The sequence below is a fragment of the Esox lucius genome, chromosome 6 (assembly GCF_011004845.1).
Source record: "Esox lucius isolate fEsoLuc1 chromosome 6, fEsoLuc1.pri, whole genome shotgun sequence".
In the NCBI taxonomy this organism is placed as follows: Eukaryota; Metazoa; Chordata; class Actinopteri; order Esociformes; family Esocidae; genus Esox; species Esox lucius.
In genome coordinates, this window is record NC_047574.1 from 27,469,470 (window position 1) to 27,488,434 (window position 18,965).

The following is an 18,965-nucleotide window of genomic DNA, read 5'->3' on the forward strand; positions in this document are numbered from 1 at the left end:
TTTTTTATCTCACATGAGTCCACTACAGTACACCCACACACAACAGAAGATGGACTCCACACGCACACTTCGACTTGTCCTGGCTTTCTTCAACAAGAAAGGTCCATATGGAAACAACTTGTGTTTTTTGTTCATCTCCCTAGATTATTGTCGACATCATGGGGCCTGTAATACCACTGGCAAAGCCATTGAAGCTCCATTTCCGTTGGTTCAGTTTTTTCTTCACAATAGACAGATCCCACTTAATGACGTTGAACGTGGCTGCAAAAGCTTCATAGGTGTGTATCACCCATGAAGTAGGAGCTCCCTCCCAGTTGACTACATTTAAATGTCCTCAATGACACTCAGCCTGCGAAACTACATTTTGGCCACTAGAGGCCGCTACCTGTTTGGTTTTACCTTATCTCTGAGCCAATCCTAAGCATCCATGTGGCGTATAAATGAAGGAAATGGATGAATAAAGTCCCACTCCTTTATATCCATGTGCACGGTATGCAGAGCGATGGAGGGGCACGTGTGTGGAATGTTGAATAGCGCTCCAGCTTATTTGGAAAACATTGAATGTTTGCCATGCTCTTAACCCCTAGGGCAGTATTTTGCTAGAACCTTTCATCTTCTGCTAGGATGAGAAAGACAGACCTCACAGGCCGGGACAGACAGATGGACATGTGCGCGCACACTCAGACAACCAGAAGCTCTTCTCTAAGTGGAGCTTTTAGACTGTCCACTGGAGTACTGCTAGGATAGCTCAATGAAGATGTTCTGTTGCTTCAGCACTCTACTTTTGAAACAAACAGACAAACTCTGATTTGGAGACAAACATTTGTGGACAACTCAACCTCGAAAGGATTATTATTTGGTTTGTTTTTATAGCAAATTATCGGATTTGTTTGTTTGGATCTGTCAATTGTGTTGCTTTCATTAACTGTTTTCATTGTCTGTCTAGATTTTTGATAAAGTGCTTATTATGTTGTATCTGCTGTGTCCTGCTGGGTTGTTATTCCCTCTGTCTGTATGTTTTGTTTATGTTATGTCTCATTACTGCCTGTGATGTTTTACTTACTTTAGTCTAAGCTTTTTGAGTCTGCTTTTTTGTTCTTGTTCTTTTTTTAATCAAAGTTGTCCATGCTTAGTCTACGTTTTGTGTGTTTTGAATCAGTGTGAAGTCTTTTTTTGTGTTTTTATAGAATTTATTTTTAAGCTATATTTTCGATAGAGACAGTGGGGAGAGATAGAGTTCTCGCTGAAAGAGCAGTTGGGTCAGATTGGATGCTATGTTCACTGGAGGTCGTGGCACTGCCTGCCAGCCAACGCGGGCCATGATCTTTGTGTTGTGACTGTGTTGGTTCCGTCTGCCAAGTGCCGTTTGTGTTTGGCTGTGATGGTTATGACTGGCTGTGACTGACTGGCTGTTGTGTTTTGTTTGCTGCGTCTCTCCCTCTTTCTGGATGCTGCTGTCACATGCAGAGGCTCTAGTGAACCGTCATCATCAAAGCCTTGGCAAAGGGCACCTCTGAGTGCTGCTGCCTGGAGAGGGGAGGAGAGGGATGTGCCTGGGCATGATCATGCCGACCTGAACCAACACCTGCTCCACAGTGAACCTGTAGCTTCAGACCCATTGAAGACTTTTGAGAGAGACAAGAGGGCCCTGTCTGCTCAGGGAAAGACAGAGGGAACACCTGAAAATAGAGACATCCAATCAGAGGAAGGTCAATATCAATGTCCAGGTAGGACAGTGACTTCACAGCTGTGATAACTGCCACCATTACCTCACAGCTTTAATCTCTTTTACAATGACTTTCCATCTGTAATCACTGTTACCTTTTTTTTCAACTCAATTGTTAATATTACCTCACAACTGTCTTCTTTGTTGCCATTACCTCAAAAATGGCATCACTGTTACCATGACTTCATAACTGTCAGAACTACTACCATTAACTTACTACAGTATTCTCTGTTACCATAACCTCACATCTGTAATCACTGTTGCCTTTACCGCACAACTGTTATCATTGTTACCATGACTGAACAACTGTCATAACTGTTGCCCTTACCTCACAACTGTCATAACTGTTACCATTACCTCACAACCAGCATCTGTTACCATTATCTCACAACTGTCATTTCTGTTACCATTACTCCAGATAGCAATGAGCAATTGCTAGACCTGCGGCCCTCCGAAAGCATCGAAGACTGCACACTAGTGTGTTTGCAAATAATTTTATTGACAGCCCATCGGCGGCAGACATTTTACTATGCGGCAGCCGAGCTCTGACCGATTACATGCCACTATTTTTTTCACAAGGATTCTTCACATCCTTTTCAACAAGTTTCGTAAGTGATAATATAACTCAAGTGAAGGTTTTGTGACAAATCAAGTTTGCATCAGGTTCTGCTACTATGTTTACTAAATAACATAGTTACAGACACAGTCAAACACACATTAAAGCATCAGAGTAGAATAACCGCAGTGCCGTAGCAGTATAATAATCAAAAATGACAACTTGGCATTTTTTCTGTAGACTTAAATGTGTACAATTACTCAACACAGACATTTAAAACAGCCTACAAAATAGTTTTCAATTTCCTGATTATAAAGTATAAAGAATTATGCATTATCAACAGCTGGCTATAATACCATGCAGACCAACTTGAAGCGTTTACCTTTGGTAGGAGATGAAGCGAGTGGGGAACTTAAAAAATTCTCTAACATTGCAGACTGAAAAGATGGCTAGAAAACTTGGTAGGCTGCTGATTGACTTGACATTAAAACTAATTTAATCTCATTTAATCTCAGCTCTGAGCTACAGCAAAATTCCTGTAGGTGTTTCAATGAAGCTAAAACAGCTAATGATATGGTTGCCAGCTCTTGCTGGAGCCTACTGCCTGCGGGGTTTGAGAAACTTCTCTAATCATATAGCCTACTGGGCCAATTAACATGTTGAGAGCAGAAGCTGAGGGGGCCCATAACTACTGTTTCAACATACTTAAACACCCAGTTTTAAATGTGAGCATCAAAGACTGCAATAATAGACTGCAATAACTCCCCCATTGCATCTCTATGCCTGTCTAAAATAAAGTATTTAAATATGGATTGAAGACACATGCCGACAAAGATACATCAATCTCAAAATATCTGAGCGAGGAAAAACCCGACTGTCATCTCTGTTACTGTGACTTCATGACTGTTACCATTAGATCACAACTGTGACCTTGGTTACCAATAATTCACTACTATCGTAGCTGTTACCATAACCTCACGACAGTCATCTCTGTTAACATGACTTCACAACTGTCATCTCTGTTAACATGACTTCACATTCGTCCTGTCAATTGTCATGATATACAGTACATCTGTGTGATGACGAAGTTAAGTGAAGTATATTGGGGTAGTTATGTTGGGCTCAAATTAAGCTTTGAATGGCATTTGGATCAACTTGTTAGAGAAATGATTGGCTGTTGGATTAAATTGTTAAGAGCACAGCTTATTCAAGCAGGCCCAAATCACACTGTGATGCTACAATAATCTCCTCAGCTGGAGAGGGTTGTTGTGGAAACAGGACACATTTACTTCCGCTCCATTTAAATACAAGTATCATAATACACATTCACATAGACCCCAAAAGACACACAGACACATTGTTGACATCCACACAAACACCCCCTTCAGTTTCACACAAAATATTTAATGATATGAGATGATTATTCAGGCCAAAAATAGTCTGTTCATACTGGTAGGTGGAAGATGACTGTGATGCAGAATCTTACAATACAACAAGTTAGCATCTGACTGTAAAAAACACGTTTAAAAGAGCCTTTCAATGAAAAGCATAGGCCTTGAGAAAATTCCACCTATCAAAAATCTCTACACACACATATTAGATACTTATTTTGAGGCCGAAATCACATGTTAATTAAACGAAATACCAAAGAAATATAGATAATACTTTCTCCACACCCCAATGCTGCCCATGACTTCTGACGGAGCGGTACCTCGTCAGCTGCCTGTGAACATGGCCCAGGCTCCTGAATATCAGTACTGCAAGTTTGCACTGACAACTGTGTCTGTTCAGGCATATTATGAGGGGCTGATACTGAAGCACCATCTAACATTCAAATGAGCAGTCCACTTCCAAAATGAGCCCCTCCCTATGGCCTCCCCCTGAATAACAACATCAGATGTATTCAGAACATCAGAGGACAAGTCGTCAACGCAAAATTAAACCAATTTTCTCTTCACCATGAATGTTTGTTGATGCTGGCTGCTAGTTGGAGTAATCTCAGCTGGCTGGCTGACAGGTCAACAAGTCATATCTAGAAATGAACATCATCGTATTGTTGGCAACCATTCACAACACGTTTGATGAAATCCATTACATACTACATGCACTCCTATAAAATAACAGTTACGTAGATCTGTTTTCTCTTTCTGCTTTTGTGCTCTGCCTGTTTCCTGGTGCAGGATTAAGAGCGGCTGAGTGTTCGGTCAAGGGGGGCATGGAGTGTGACGAACATCCAGTGGGGGGCAGCGATGAAAGCCCCTCTGAAGTTTACTGTCTGTGGGGGGCGGACGAGCCTCTGAGGGGCCAGATGAGCCCTGACCTCACCGAGGAGATGGAGGACACAGACTCTCTGGTGTCTGAGCATCTCCTCTCCCCCAGCTCCGGAACGGACGAGTCTGGCCACGGTCTCAGCCCAGCCTGGGCCCTGGCCTTCTATGGTGAGGCCTGTTTCAGTCAGGATGTGGTGGAGTATGCTATGAACCTGGGACACCACTGTGAGTCTCCGTGCCTGGAGCTGAAAGCACAAGTGAGTAAAGAGGGAATGAAAAAGCGACTGTGCTGAAGTAGAACATAATCTGAGACTGTCGCGCGTATCATCCTCTCAATGTTTAGAACCTCCTTTTTTTGTAAATGTGTAGTGTAATGTTTGCATTTTCTTAGTGTCTTATTTTGAGTTTTTAGCTAATTTGTATAGAGACTTTTTGTATACATTATATGGTTACTAGAATTACCTGTGCTTTAAAGATTGGACATTGTTTTCTAGTATGTCCACCAAATGGTGTGATGTAAAAGGGCAGCCTGGTCTTAGGACACTACGTAGACACTTTTACGTACATTTTAGCCATGGAATTTCGTAAGATATATTATATTCAGGTAAATAACATTAGAGTTGGAATGGAGAAAAAAAAAATTTTTAACTGTATTTTGAACCTTGAGACAGCTGTTTTGTGGGCACTATTTAATGAAGCTCCCAGTTGAGGACCTGTGAAGTGTCTGTTTCTCAAACTAGACACTAATTTATTTTCCCTTTTGCTCAGTTGTGCACCGTGGCCTCCCACTCGCCTTTCTACTCCGGTTAGAGACACTGGGTTGTTCTTTAAAGGGGTAGTACACAGCATTGCATGAGATCTTCTGTTTCTTGGCATTTTCTCACATGAAATAGCCTTTGTTTGTGGCAATTTTGAGTCTGTTTTATTGCTTCTTTAATCAGCACAACAGTTGTCAACTGAACTAACATAATTGCAAACTCTTTTCTAATGATCAATTGGGCTTTTAAAATGATAAACTTGGATTAGCAAACACAATGTGTCGTTGGAGCACAGGACTATTTCTGTTGATAAATATAGAAATACATTTTGGTTGCTGATAATGGGCCTCTGTACGCCTATGTAGATATTCTATTGAAAATCTGCCATTTCCAGCTACAATAGCCATTTCCAAAATTAACAATGTCTACACAACGTCATTAGTATTTCTGATCAATTTTATGTTATTTTAATGGACATAAAATGTGCTTTTCTTACAAAAACAAGGTAATATCTAAGTGACCCCAAACTTTTGATTGGTGGTGTATATATATACACATACACAGTACCAGTCAAAGGTTTGGACACACGTACCCATTATAACTGTGTAAACATTTTGACTGGTATTATATATGTTTGACTAAGAGCATGGATATTAGGAAATGAGATGTGTCAAAAATACAGCAAAATAAAAACTGCTATGTAGCCAGGGAATTCACATGATTTGTGATGCCTAGGAAGAGAGATGAGGGTTTTAGGGTAATTGGCACATTATTTTCTGCTAACTGGCATTGAATATTAATATGATACATCCACCATTTTGCAGAAGGTCATTATCATGCATAATAGATTACAAATGGACTGTCTTTGTCTGTATATGCTTTGATGGTAATGATGTCGATTTCTATCTGGTCCTTCCCTGTAGCAGTCTAACCGCTCCATTCTAACACCTTAATAGCCATTGGTGCAGATCAGGATCAGATGTATCCCGATCTCTCACTTCAAAAGACCTATTGATTTTTGTTACCATAGTGAGAATTCAAGGGGAGAGATTGCCCTGTGCATACAGTACATTGGAGACAAGGCTTTATAACAAGGTTTATAATGGGTTATAAACACAACAACACACCCATAAAGAATAATTAGGTGAAAACACAATTTTTGGGAGTATAAAAGTGTAAATACAAGGGGGTTTCCTAGAGGGACAGCCGAAGTACCTTTTACAGTTTTGGGTAGAAAGTTTAATCTGATTTACATATTGTATTTTCTCCTTGTAGGAACTTCAACAGCAGATCACCATCGAGATGAAGAATCTGAAAAAGACCAGGAATTTCTATCAAAAGCTGTTCCATCTAGAGAGGAAAAACAAAGGTTGTTACTTACCCTTCATCACTTCTAAGGTCGCTATATTCTAATTTTGGTTGATAAATATAGAAATATAAGGACAAATTCAGTTTGTTTACTTTGAAGTTTCAGAAACTAGACTGATGCTGTCCAAACTCAAGGTTCAGGTGGAGGAAATGAGGTCCAAAGTGGAGTTCCTAGTCTCTGTGAAGAAATATCTTGAGGTGTGTAAAACTAACAAAACTGTTTCACTTATACAAATACATTTAACATATCCCTAAATGTTTGTCATTTCAAACCAATAAAGTGACCCAGTAAACATACAGTTAATGGTTGTTGGCATAAAGTTAATGGTTGTTTTTTCCAGAAATGAATAGAACATACAACACAACTCTATATGATATCTCACCACCCCACCACAACCTCAAAGTATGACATCAACTGTGCACATGCTGTGTAAATGTACACCGCTGGGTCCTACAACCAAACATCACAGCCCAAATACCCCAGCTTTTTCATCAGTATATCCATAAGCAAATGATAACCAGGCAAGAACATACCCCCTTAACCAAAAAGAATCAGTTTTGCACCAGGGCTGAACATTAAGGACCTTAATGTGCTTCTTTTTGAGACACTCCTTTGTTGCCTTGGCCGTGTATTTTGGGTCATTGTCATGCTGGAACAACCATCCACTACTTATTTTCAATGCCCTGGCTGAGGGAAGGATGTTCTCACCCTAGATTTGACGGTCCATGGCCCTGTTCATCGTCCCTTTGATGCAGTGAAGTTGTCCTGTCCCCTTAGCAGAAAAACTAAGCATAATGTTTCCACCTCCATGTTTGACGGTGGGGATGGTGTTCTTGGGGTCATAGGCAGCCTTCCTCCTTCTCCAAACTGAGTTGAGTTGATGCCAAAGAGCTCGATTTTGGTCTCATCTGACCACAACACTTTCACTCAGTTCTCCTCTCAATTATTCAGATGTTCAGTGGCAAACTTCAGACGGGCCTGTACATGTGCTTTCTTGAGCAGGGGGACTTTGTGGGCGCTGCAGGATTTCAGTCCTTCGCGGCATAGTGTGTTGCCAATTGTTTTCTTGCTGCCTTGAGATAATTGACAAGATCCTCCCGTGTAGGTCTGGGCTGATTCCTCTCCATTTTAATGATCACCTCCACGAGGTGAGATCTTGCTTGGACCCCAGGCTGAGGGAGATTGACAGTTCTTTTGTGTTTCTTCCATTTGCGAAGGTAACTGTTGTCACCTTTTCACCAAGCTGCTTGGCGATGGTCTTGTAGCCCATTCCAGCCTTGTGTAGGTCTACAATCTTGTCCCTGACATCCTTGGACAGCTCTTTGGTCTTGGAGAGTTTGGAATCTGATTGATTGCTTCTGTGGACAGGTGTCTTTTATACAGGTAACAAACTGAGATTAGGAGCAGTCCCTTTAAGAGTGTGCTCCTAATCTCAGCTCGTCACCTGTATAAAAGACACCTGGGAGCCAGAAATCTTTCTGATTGAGAGGGGTTCAAATACTTATTTCACTCATTAAAATGCAAATCAATTTTTTGATTTTTTTTGTTCACTGTTCAAATAAACCTACCATTACAATTATACACTGATAATTTGTTTGTCATTGGGCAAACTTACAAAATCAGCAGGGGATAAAAAAAATGTCCCTCATTATATTAGTCTCCACATGTTCTAATTAATGATTATAGATTTACTAAAATTCTTTGCCAATAATCTAAACACATCAACTGAAAGGGAAAATAAGTTGTTTGTTTGCATAGATAGGGTTTATTTGTGAATATATATGTGTATATACAGTGGGGAGAACAAGTATTTGATACACTGCCGATTTTGAAGTTTTTCCCACTTACAAAGCATGTAGAAGTCTGTAAGTTTTATCATAGGTACTTTTCAACTGCGAGTGACAGAATCTAAAACAAAAATCCAGAAAATCACATTGTAGGATTTTTAAGTAATTAATTAGCATTTTATTGCATGACATAAGTATTTGATACATCAGAAAAGCAGAACTTAATATTTGGTACAGAAACCTTTGTTTGCAATTACAGAGATCATATGTTTCCTGTAGTTCTTGACCAGGTTTGCACACACTGCAGCAGGGAATTTGGCCCACTCCTCCATACAGACCTTCTCCAGATCCTTCAGGTTTCGCTGGGTAATACAGACTTTCAGCTCCCTCCAAAGATTTTCTATTGGGTTCAGGTCTGGAGACTGGCTAGGCCACTCCAGGACCTTGAGATGATTCTTACGGAGCCACTCCTTAGTTGCCCTGGCTGTGTGTTTCGGGTCGTTGTCATGCTGGAAGACCCAGCCACGACCCATCTTCAATGCTCTTATTGAGGGAAGGAGGTTGTTGGCCAAGATCTCGCAATACATGGCCCCACCCATCCTCCCCTCAATACGGTACAGTCGTCCTATCCCCTTTGCAGAAAAGCATCCCCAAAGGATGATGTTTCCACCTCCATGCTTGGGATGGTGTTCTTGGGGTTGTACTCATTGTTCTTCTTCCTCCAAACACTTGAACTTCTTCCATTTTCTAATAATTGCGCCAACAGTTGTTGCCTTCTCACCAAGCTGCACAGGTCTGTGAGAGCCGGAATTCTTACTGGTTGGTAGGTGATCAAATACTTATGTCATGCCATAAAATGCTAATTCATTATTTAAAAATCACACAATGTGATTTTCTGGATTTTTGTTTTAGATTTCGTCTCTCACAGTTAAAGTGTACCTATGATAATAATTCCAGACCTCTACATGCTTTGTATGTAGGAAAACCTGCAAAATCGGCAGTCTATCAAGTACTTGTTCTCCCCACTAGATTTGTTTATGTATCTGTATTTGATTAAAACACTACCCAAATATATGGGCTTAGTTCGACTTTCAGATACCTAAGACATTTGCACAGTACTATATCTCATATACATAGTTATTCAGACCCTTTGGTAGCGATTGTTTTTGGTTATGCCTCTACCAGCTTTTTACCCCTGGATTTGGATCAGTTTCTTCCTCTGCAGATCATCTCAAGGACTGTCAAATTGGATGGGGAGCATTGGCTGAGTCACTCAAGGACATTCACAGACTTGAAGTACCTCTAGCGGTTGTTGTCAGTTTTTTTGTGCCTTTCATCCTTCTCTCAATCCTGATCAATCTCCCATTTCCTGATGCTGAGAAGTATTCCCGTAGCATGATGCTTCCGCCACCTTGCTTCAATAAAGGGATGATACTAGCCAGGTCTTGTTTTCAATAACGGTTGGTATTCAGGCTTAGTAGTTCAGTATTTGTCTCATCAGACCAGAGAATATTTTTCAGATGGCATATCATATGCCTTTTACTCAGCAGTGGCTTTCGTCTACCCTACTCTCTACAAAGAAGGCCTGATTTGTGTTCTCCCATCTCTTCAGAGAAACTCTGAAGCTCTATTAGTGGCCATTTGGGTTCTTGGTCACCTCCCTGACCAAGGCCCCTTCATGCCCAGTTAGTTAGTTTGACCACACAGCCAGCTCTGCAAAAAGTCTTGGTGGTTAAAAACATATTCCATTTCACTGTGCTCCTGGAAACTTTCAATGAGTTTGCCATTTTTTATAACCTGCTCCAGATCTTTGGCTCATTATCTCAAAGGATTGATTTATTGATTAATAGTAAGTGTTCCAGGCTCATGTGCATAATAGCCTGGGGGTGACATAATCAGATCTCAGACAATCTTCTTCATATCAGAGGTGAGATGTAAGGGAACAATCTTCTGTCTGAAAATGCAGATTATTGGACACAAAACATTTATTTTGACAGTACATGGCTGAGAGTACAACAGTGGTTGTTGATTCACATGACTGATTCTTTGCTTGTTGTGGTTGGTTGGTGGCCCATGTCTTTGCCTGTTTGTTTTTGTCAGGTTCTGAGTGTGGATCAGTGGGGTGTGGATGTGTCCCTCCTCCCCTCCCTGGCAGCCTCTGGTCCAGGGACCCCTCTGGATCTCCAGGCTTCAGAGGAGCCTACAATGCTGGGATTGGTGTCTATGTCTTTGGCAGGGAGTGGAAAAAGCAGCCTGCAGGCCGCCACACCCCTGGGTCTTATGGCCTACCTCTATGCCAGGTAAAGGAACTACAAAAACTGCAGTGACATTTTACAGTACCGTATATTGACAGTACAGTGTTGATAGTTTACAGTAATATCTTGACAACTTACAGTAAAGACATTTGCCTTAATTATCTATACATGTTGTGTAGGGATATACCATAGATAATAATTTTAACAGAGACCAAAGTAAACCCTGTGTAAATCTCCTCTGACAGAAATGCTGCCTTGGAGGGCTACATCCAGCAGTTCCTGTACACATACCGCTATTTCTGCACCCCTCAGGATCTCCTGCAGTTCCTGATGGACAAATTGACCAGTGCAGCAGCGTATGTAGACTACCATGGCAGAAATAGACATGAAACACAAATGAATGTGAATCTTTGGATGTGTGAGAGATTTATACATAACATTGCTGCATTTGGCCAGTCTTCCACATAGGGCACAGCGTTCAATGTGTAGCACCTTAAAACCAGTAACCTGACACTGAGGTCCAACATTTAGCTGCATTCAACATTTCATTGGCCTTGAGCAAGGCTGCTCAATCCTGTTCCTGGAGAGCTACCACCCAGTAGATTTTCGCTCCAACCCTAATTTTGCACCTGGATGAGCTGGATGAAAAGTGAAGTCAGGTTAGTCACAACTGGGGTAGGAGAGAACCTACCGGATGGTAGATCTCCAGGACCAGGATTGAGCAGCCCTGGCCTAGAGCAACTGCTTTAGATAAAGTTGGTTTCGGATGATTAGATATCAGGCACTTAGAGTAGAAGTATCCTGGATTTTTAAATACATTGGGCTTGGATATAACACTCAAATAAAGACATTCTGTGTAGTCATTCCAGTTCTGTTGTTTTGCTTTTTTTCTGTTTGTGTGTTCAGTGGTGTAGCTCTGTCCGGGGACAGGGCTAAGGTGTACCACCGGAGTCTGGATGTTCTGCAAACATGGCTGACAGACTGCAGGCTGGTGGACTTCTGTTCCAAGTCCACCCTGCTGACAACACTGGAACATTTCCTCATGACTGAAGTAACGCAAGAGCTGATCGAGCAAATGATACACAAGATAAATCTCCACTAATCAGCAAAAAATCTAATCACAAAATGTTTTTTTTTTATTTTGTAAATGAAACCTACAGTACACTTAAAGAAGGTTTTTGGAATGCTCTGGTTCTTATTTATGTAGGTGTCTCCTGTAGACAGCAGGGGAGAGAGGCTTCTAGCCACTCTTCAGAGCTCTCCCAGAAAGAGGTGGAGCCAAGGCTATGGGGGCCCAATCAGCATGCTGGATGATAAGGATGCACTTCCAGTTCCTACCTTAGGCAGAATGTCATCTATAGAGGACTCTGGAAGGAAGGTCCATAAATATACTATTATTATATTGTACTTGTTGTTTTCGGAAACTCATCTAAATGGGATCCTCAGAGCTCTGTTAAATAATGTTCCATTATACTAAATATTATTTTTTAACTAAATTATGGAGGAACTATTGGGACTTCTAGTAACACGGCAGAGTAGCCTAGTGGTAAAGAGTGTTGGGTCAGTTATTGAAAAGTTGCTGGTTTTAATCTCATAGTGGACAAAGTGAAAATGACGGGTTGTGCACATTATGGCCACTCGGTTTGGACTCAGACACCAGAGCAATTGGCACCTCTTTCAGAGTCTCGATTAGTGATCATCAGATTCACAGCGGTCGTTCCCAGCAGCGAACGCTATGTAGAAGATAAGTTGCTCATACGCAAGAAATAGTCTCCCTCCCTCAATGACTTTTAGCGCCTTCTCCCGTTTTCTGATTAGCTCACAGGTTGCGAATAGCATCTAGCAACTGAGCAGTGTTAAGCACTAGCTGTGGGTGGTCAACCAAACACAGCATGTGTATGACAGTTACTCCTAATTGCTCCCTGGTTGTGGCTGTAAATAACAGGGTGTTCCTAACATACTTACCTTGTGCAATAACGGTAAAACATATTATGAATAGACAGAACGTTTGTGATTCATCTCCATAGACTTTCCAGTGGAAGATCTCCAGGATTGTGGAGCCCAAGTCGACCCAGCCCAAAGACACGGTCTGTTCCATAGCAGCAGTCCTGCCACGGCCATGCTACACCTCCCTCATGAACGACATCTCCACCGGCTGCCTCCGAAGCGAGGAGAGACACCACTTTAGTCACAGCGAACACGGCGCCCAACACACGGCACGTCAACTCACGCTACTACAACAGGTGCACGCACGTGGCCTCACACGCATGCATGGCGACACAGTCCGCTTCATCTCCTTGGAGAAACATGTGAGAGGGGTATTCAACCCTGTTCTCAGGGACCCCCAGACACTGAATTCATTTGATCTATTCCACAGCCAGCACACCTGATTAGACTTGTCAGCTAATCATCAAGCCCTTGATTAGTGAATTAGCGATGCTTGTTTGGGGCTAAAACTAAATTGTGAAATGTCAGGAGGTCCCTGAGGAGAAGGTTGAAGACATAGGCAATGATCATGTCATTTATAAACACTGGGGGGTACTTTTTTTTTTTTACTGCAATTCACAAGGCAACATTTCTAAAACTGTATAGTGTTTGTGTTCATAGCCAGGAACTCCTGTCAAGTAAATTTTCCTTATACTTTTTGTGGCCAGAAATATGGTGATTATGTATAAGTACCCAAATACTCTCAAAAGTTGAGAATCTACAACCCTGTTTCCAAAAAATTTGGGACACTGTGTAAAATGCAAATAGAAACAGAATGCAATGATGTACAAATCATTTATCCCTGTATTTAATTGAAAATAGTACAAAGACCATCAAATGTTGAATCTGTTTTTGGAAAAGTACATGCTCATTTTGAATTTGATGCCAGCTACATGGGGCATGTTTACCACTGTGTTGCATCACCTCTTCTTTTAACAATACTCTTTAAATGTTTGGGAACTGAGGAGACCAATTTCTGTAGTTTTGAAAGTGAAATGCTTTCCCATTATTGCTTGATATACGATTGCAGCTGCTCAACAGTTCATAATGCACCAAATGTTTTCAATGGATGACAGGTCTAAACTGCAGGCAGGCCAGTTTAGCACCTGGACTCATTTACTACAGAGCCATGCTATTGTAATACGTACAGAATGTGATTTGGCTTTATCTTGCTGAAATAAGCAAGGCCTTCCCTGAAACGACATCATCTGGATCATATGTTGCTCCAAAACCTGTATATATTGTTCAGCATTAGTGGTGCCTTCACAGATACACAAGTCACCCATGCCATGTGCACTAACGCAGCCCCATACCATCACGGGTGCTGGCTTTTGAACTGTGCTCTGATAACAAGCCGGATGGTCTTGTTATCATAGCCCAGAGGACATGGCTTCCATGATTCCCAAAAATAATTTTGATTCACCAGACCACAGGACAGTTCTCCACTTCGCCTCAGTCCATCTTAAATTAGTTTGGGCCCAGAGAAGGTGGCATTTCTCGATCTTGTATATGTTTTCTTCTTTGCATGGGTTTTAACTTGCATTTGTGGATGCTGCAATGTACTGTGTTCACAGACAATGTTTTTCGGAAGTGTTCCTGAGCCCATGGAGTGATGTCCATTACAGAATCATGTCTGTTTTTATTTGCAGTCCCGCTTGAGGGCCCGAAGATCGCGGCCATCCAGTATTGGTTTTTGCCCTTGTCCTTTGCATACAACGATTGTTCTAATTGTATTATGTAACATAGATGATGAGATGCCCAAACTCTTTACAGTTTTACTTTGAGAAATTGTATTCTTTCATTGTTGCACTATTTGCCTACGTAGTCTTTCACAGCATGGTGAACCTCTCCCCATCTTTACTTCTGACAGACTCATCCTCTCTGGGATGCTCTTTTTATACCCAATCATGTTACTGACCGGTTGCCAATTGACCTAATTAGTTGTGAGATGTTCCACCAGGTTTTTCTTTTGTGTTACACAACTTATCTAATTTTGTTGCCCCGGTCCCAGCTTTTTTGAAAAGTTTTGCTGGCATATTCAAAGTGCGCATATATTTTTCAAGAAACAATAACATTTCTCAGTTGCAACATTTGTTGTCTTTGTACTATTTTACAGTGTCACAACTTTTTTGGAAATGGTGTTGTGTTATCCTTATAGGAATTGTTTAAATTCAAATCCCAACTTTTGGAGTACAGAGTGAAAAGAAGAAAACAAAGGCTTCATGTTCCAATAATTATAAATGATCTTCAATGAATATGTAACACAAGCTGTTGGTTTGATTACAGGAAATGTTTCAAGGCTGTCGCCCAATTCATTTTCTCAACTCTAGAGCTCAAGGAGTCAGGGACAATGCTGTTAATGTCACCAAGTGAGTTAATATTCAATTTGGTCCAAGAAGTATAGTGACATCCCCATTAAATGTGTTTGAAGTAACGAATGGGTGCTGTTAAAAAATGAGATGGACCTGTGTAACCCATAGCTCAGTTCCTAGTCTTACTGTGACTCCTCCCACAGACAAGTGGCCCACTCTTTACCTCCAGCAGAGGGCAGCAATCTCTTTGTTAATGAGGGGGTGTCACCAGATGGCCACCTCCAACAGCTGCTGAGATATGCAGACACCTTCTCCAACTGGGTCTCTGCTGAAATCGTCACTTGTGATTCAGTAAAGGTGAGCTATACTAGTAACCAGCCTACAACTCAGTTGTACTGCAGTTTGTTCTCTGTATCCACTCATTTATTCAGCATACACACACAATGGCTAATTTTCATTTATTTCAAATTGCAAAGTCAGTCATTGTCCATTGCATCTAATTATGTAAGAGTCATTAAATTTACTTGCACTATGTTCTGTTCTATGTTTTCCATAATTAGTTTTCTAAATGCGTGACGGTATAATCTCTACTCATCTTCCCTTGCTGTAGACACAAGCTGCTTTGCTCACCAAGTTTCTGTTAATTGGCAAACACTGCTATGAATGGAGAGACTTTGCTACAGCCATGCAGATCCTTGGAGGCCTGGAGAATGTGATAGTCAGACAGTTACCTGTAAGTCTACATACCTATTCCCTAAAGACAATAATGGTGAAATGTTTGTAAAAAAAAGACTACCTCTTAAGCTCCAATTGAAATGTCTGTTGTACTCTGCTGTTAAGGAAACCAGTAAATATTGCAATTAATATGTTCAAATATTAATGTTAAAAGTATTTAACTGAATGTAAAATAAGGTTTTGCCCCCATGAAGTGCAAATATGGTGTACGATTATTGTGTAGCATTTGAAAATGATGTATTGGTGCTATTTCTCTATATGTTCTGATATTTCTGTACCTGTTCAAATCAATGGTGAACCTAACAAGAAAAAAGCTTTTGGAAGTGTGGGACGGATTTATTGGTTCTTGCTAAATGAAACACCTCTTCTCTTGCCGTCAGGCTTGGAAACATCTGTCTACCAAGGTATGTGAAGTCCGGGAGGAACTGCGAGCTGTGCAGGTGAGGCGTGTGTGTGTATCAGCGTGTGTGTCCTTTGCTGTACCAGTTGGGGTTTTCAGGCAAATAAAGTGAGGAAAAAAACACCTTCTGTGTGAATTTCTGGAACACACAGCTGTTCAGCATTTTGTAATGCGACGTAAAGATGTTAATGGAAACCATCAATGGAAATGTCATGGCAATGCTTTGGGGAAAGAAGCAGTGGGATAAAGCTTGTGAATCTCCTTGAGCCTAAGCAGCATTATTCTACATTCTTTATACACCGATCAGCCATAACATTATGACCAACTGCCTAATATTGTGTAGGTCCCCCTTTTGCCGCCAAAACAGCCCTGACCCGTCAAGGCATGGACTCCACTAGATCTCTGAAGGTGTGCTGTGGTATCTGACACTAAGATGTTAGCAGCAGATCCTTTACCTCCTGTAAGCTGCGAGGTGGGGCCTCCACGGATCAGACTTGTTTGTCCAGCACATCCCACAGATGCTCGATTTGGATTGAGATCTGGGAAATTTGGAGGCCAAGTTAACACCTTGAACTTGTGTTCCTCAAACCATTCCTGAACCATTTTTGCTTTGTGGCAGGGCGCATTATCCTGCTGAAAGAGGCCAATGCCATCAGGGAATACAGTTGCCATGAAAGGGTGCACATGGTCTGCGGCAATGCTCAGGTAGGTGGTACGTGTCAAGGTTACATCCACCTGAATAGCTGGACCCAAGGTTTCCCAGCAGAACATCGCCCAAAGCATCACACTGCCTCCGCCGGATGGCCTGGTGTATCCTGGTGCCATGTGTTCTCCAAGTAAGTGGCGCACACGCACCTGGACATCCACGTGATGTAAAAGGAAATGTGATTCATCAGACCAAGCCACCTTCTTCCATTGCTCCGTGGTCCAGTTCTGATGTTGACGTGTCCATTGTAGGCACTTTCGGTAGTGGACAGGGGTCAGCATGGGCAACCTGACTGGTCTGCGGCTATGCAGCTCCCTACACAACCAACTGCGATGCAATGTGTGTCCTGACACCTTTCTGTCAGTACCAGCATTCATTTTTTCAGCGATTTGAACTACAGTAGCTCATCTGTTGCATCGGACCACACAGGCCAGCCTTCGCTCCCCACGTGCATCAATGAGCCTTGGCCGTCCATGACCCTGTCACCGGTTCACTTCTTTTCTTGGTCCTTGGACCAGTTTTGATAGGTACTGACCACTGCAGACCGGGAACACCCCACAAGGGCTGCAGTTTTGGAGATGCTCTGACCCAGTCGTCTAGCCATCACAATTTGGCTCTTGTCAAAGTCGCTGAGATCCTTACGCTTGCCCATTTTTCCTGCTTTTAACGCATCAACTTTGAGGACAGAATGTTCACTTGCTGCCTAATATTTCCCACCCACTGACAGGTGCCATGATTGCAAGTTTATCAGTGTTATTCACTTCACTTGTCAGTGGTCATAATGTTATGGCTGGTCGGTATAATATTTGCTCACATACAAATGAGTATGATGCTAGTATGGATCCCAACTCCACATCTACAAACCACAGCATTACAGCTAAAAACGCCTTTTACTACACACACCGATTTCTGTATGCTAGCTATTCTAACTGCTGATTCAAAAGGCATGTAGCGGTTAGCAGTCACTTCTTTTCAACTTATGTATTTAAACTCTATGCCTATAATAAAGTTCTGTTATAATATATAAATATCCAATTTGTTTCGACTGGGTACCAATTAAAGCATTCTTCAAAGCTAACGTTTTCCAACACGGGGAGAGGTGTTCAGTGTTCTATTCTGTTCCAATTACCTCTTTTCCACATCTATGTAATGTCCTTTCTTCTCTCTGCCTCTCTCTGTCTCCCCTTCTCTCCCTCCCTCTTCCTCTCTCTCTCTTGCCCCTCCCTCTTTGTCAGGTCTTTCTAAAGAGTGATAACCTGTGTCTGATGGGAGGAGAGCGTGTGAAGAAAAGGCCCACCCTCCCCTCTGCCCACATCCTGGCCATACACATTCAACAGCTGGAGTTAGGATCCTTCACTCTGACCAGCGGCGCCTACAAGTGGCCAAAGCTCAGGTGAATGAGTGTAATGCAGCACCTCAGGGCCATGTTCCTGAAAACATATCCGGGATGAATGTACACTTAAGTACACAGTAAAGGCTACTATATACAATATAGAAAACATATCATTATTTCCAAGTTGAAAATGATCGATGTATTGATATTTCTGTTCCTTCTCTCTCATGAAATATTAAGAGACAGGTCAGAAGGCTCCCAAACAGCTTGTCATTCAAATTGGTTAATAATCTACACAGAAACATGAAATTAATATGAAATATAAACTCCCAATATGTACCCTTATATCAGATTGTGAGATGCAAATTGACAATATATTTACCATAATTATTGAGTAGGGTTGAGGTGGAGGAAAATAGCAGTAGACTTATTATTTGGCTTTTGTGGCCAAATCTATTTCATAAATGCTTACTAACGCAGCTTATGAAAAGACATCTGGATAGTGGACACTGATAAGGTGCTGGTCAGGTTGATACACACATCCCTGGATCCCAGCCCTCAAACCACTCTCAGCTTATCTATCAGTAAGTGTTAATGTAAACTTAAGTGTTTGTAAGTTATTGGGTAAAATAAGTATTCTTCTCTCTCTGACCTCTCTCTTTCATAGTGGAAAAAGGCCCTAAATCAAGGACAAGGCCTATTTCAGGGTCCAGGAACCTGGTGAATAAAGCAATTTCAATAAATAATGAATCTGCTCTGGTCACCTTTTGTT

The 18,965-nt window shown here is 41.6% G+C and overlaps 1 protein-coding gene across 3 annotated transcripts in view; it reads left to right on the plus strand.

The window, feature by feature from the left end:
- The window catches only part of LOC105025938 (kinase non-catalytic C-lobe domain-containing protein 1), a 37,078-nt gene that overhangs the window by 16,199 nt on the left and 1,914 nt on the right, over positions 1-18,965 (plus strand). For 2 of the 3 annotated variants that reach the window (XM_020047013.2, XM_010897011.3), the window contains exons 16-29: positions 1,468-1,727; positions 4,463-4,809; positions 6,586-6,679; positions 6,779-6,876; positions 10,567-10,766; positions 10,967-11,077; positions 11,628-11,772; positions 11,929-12,099; positions 12,749-12,964; positions 14,994-15,076; positions 15,223-15,376; positions 15,630-15,752; positions 16,135-16,194; positions 18,096-18,253. In XM_020047013.2, coding sequence (XP_019902572.2) covers positions 1,468-1,727; positions 4,463-4,809; positions 6,586-6,679; positions 6,779-6,876; positions 10,567-10,766; positions 10,967-11,077; positions 11,628-11,772; positions 11,929-12,099; positions 12,749-12,964; positions 14,994-15,076; positions 15,223-15,376; positions 15,630-15,752; positions 16,135-16,194; positions 18,096-18,253 — 2,220 coding nt within the window. The remainder of the gene's footprint in view (positions 1-1,467; positions 1,728-4,462; positions 4,810-6,585; positions 6,680-6,778; positions 6,877-10,566; positions 10,767-10,966; positions 11,078-11,627; positions 11,773-11,928; positions 12,100-12,748; positions 12,965-14,993; positions 15,077-15,222; positions 15,377-15,629; positions 15,753-16,134; positions 16,195-18,095; positions 18,254-18,965) is intronic. The other variant, XM_034292932.1, reaches the window with a different exon arrangement.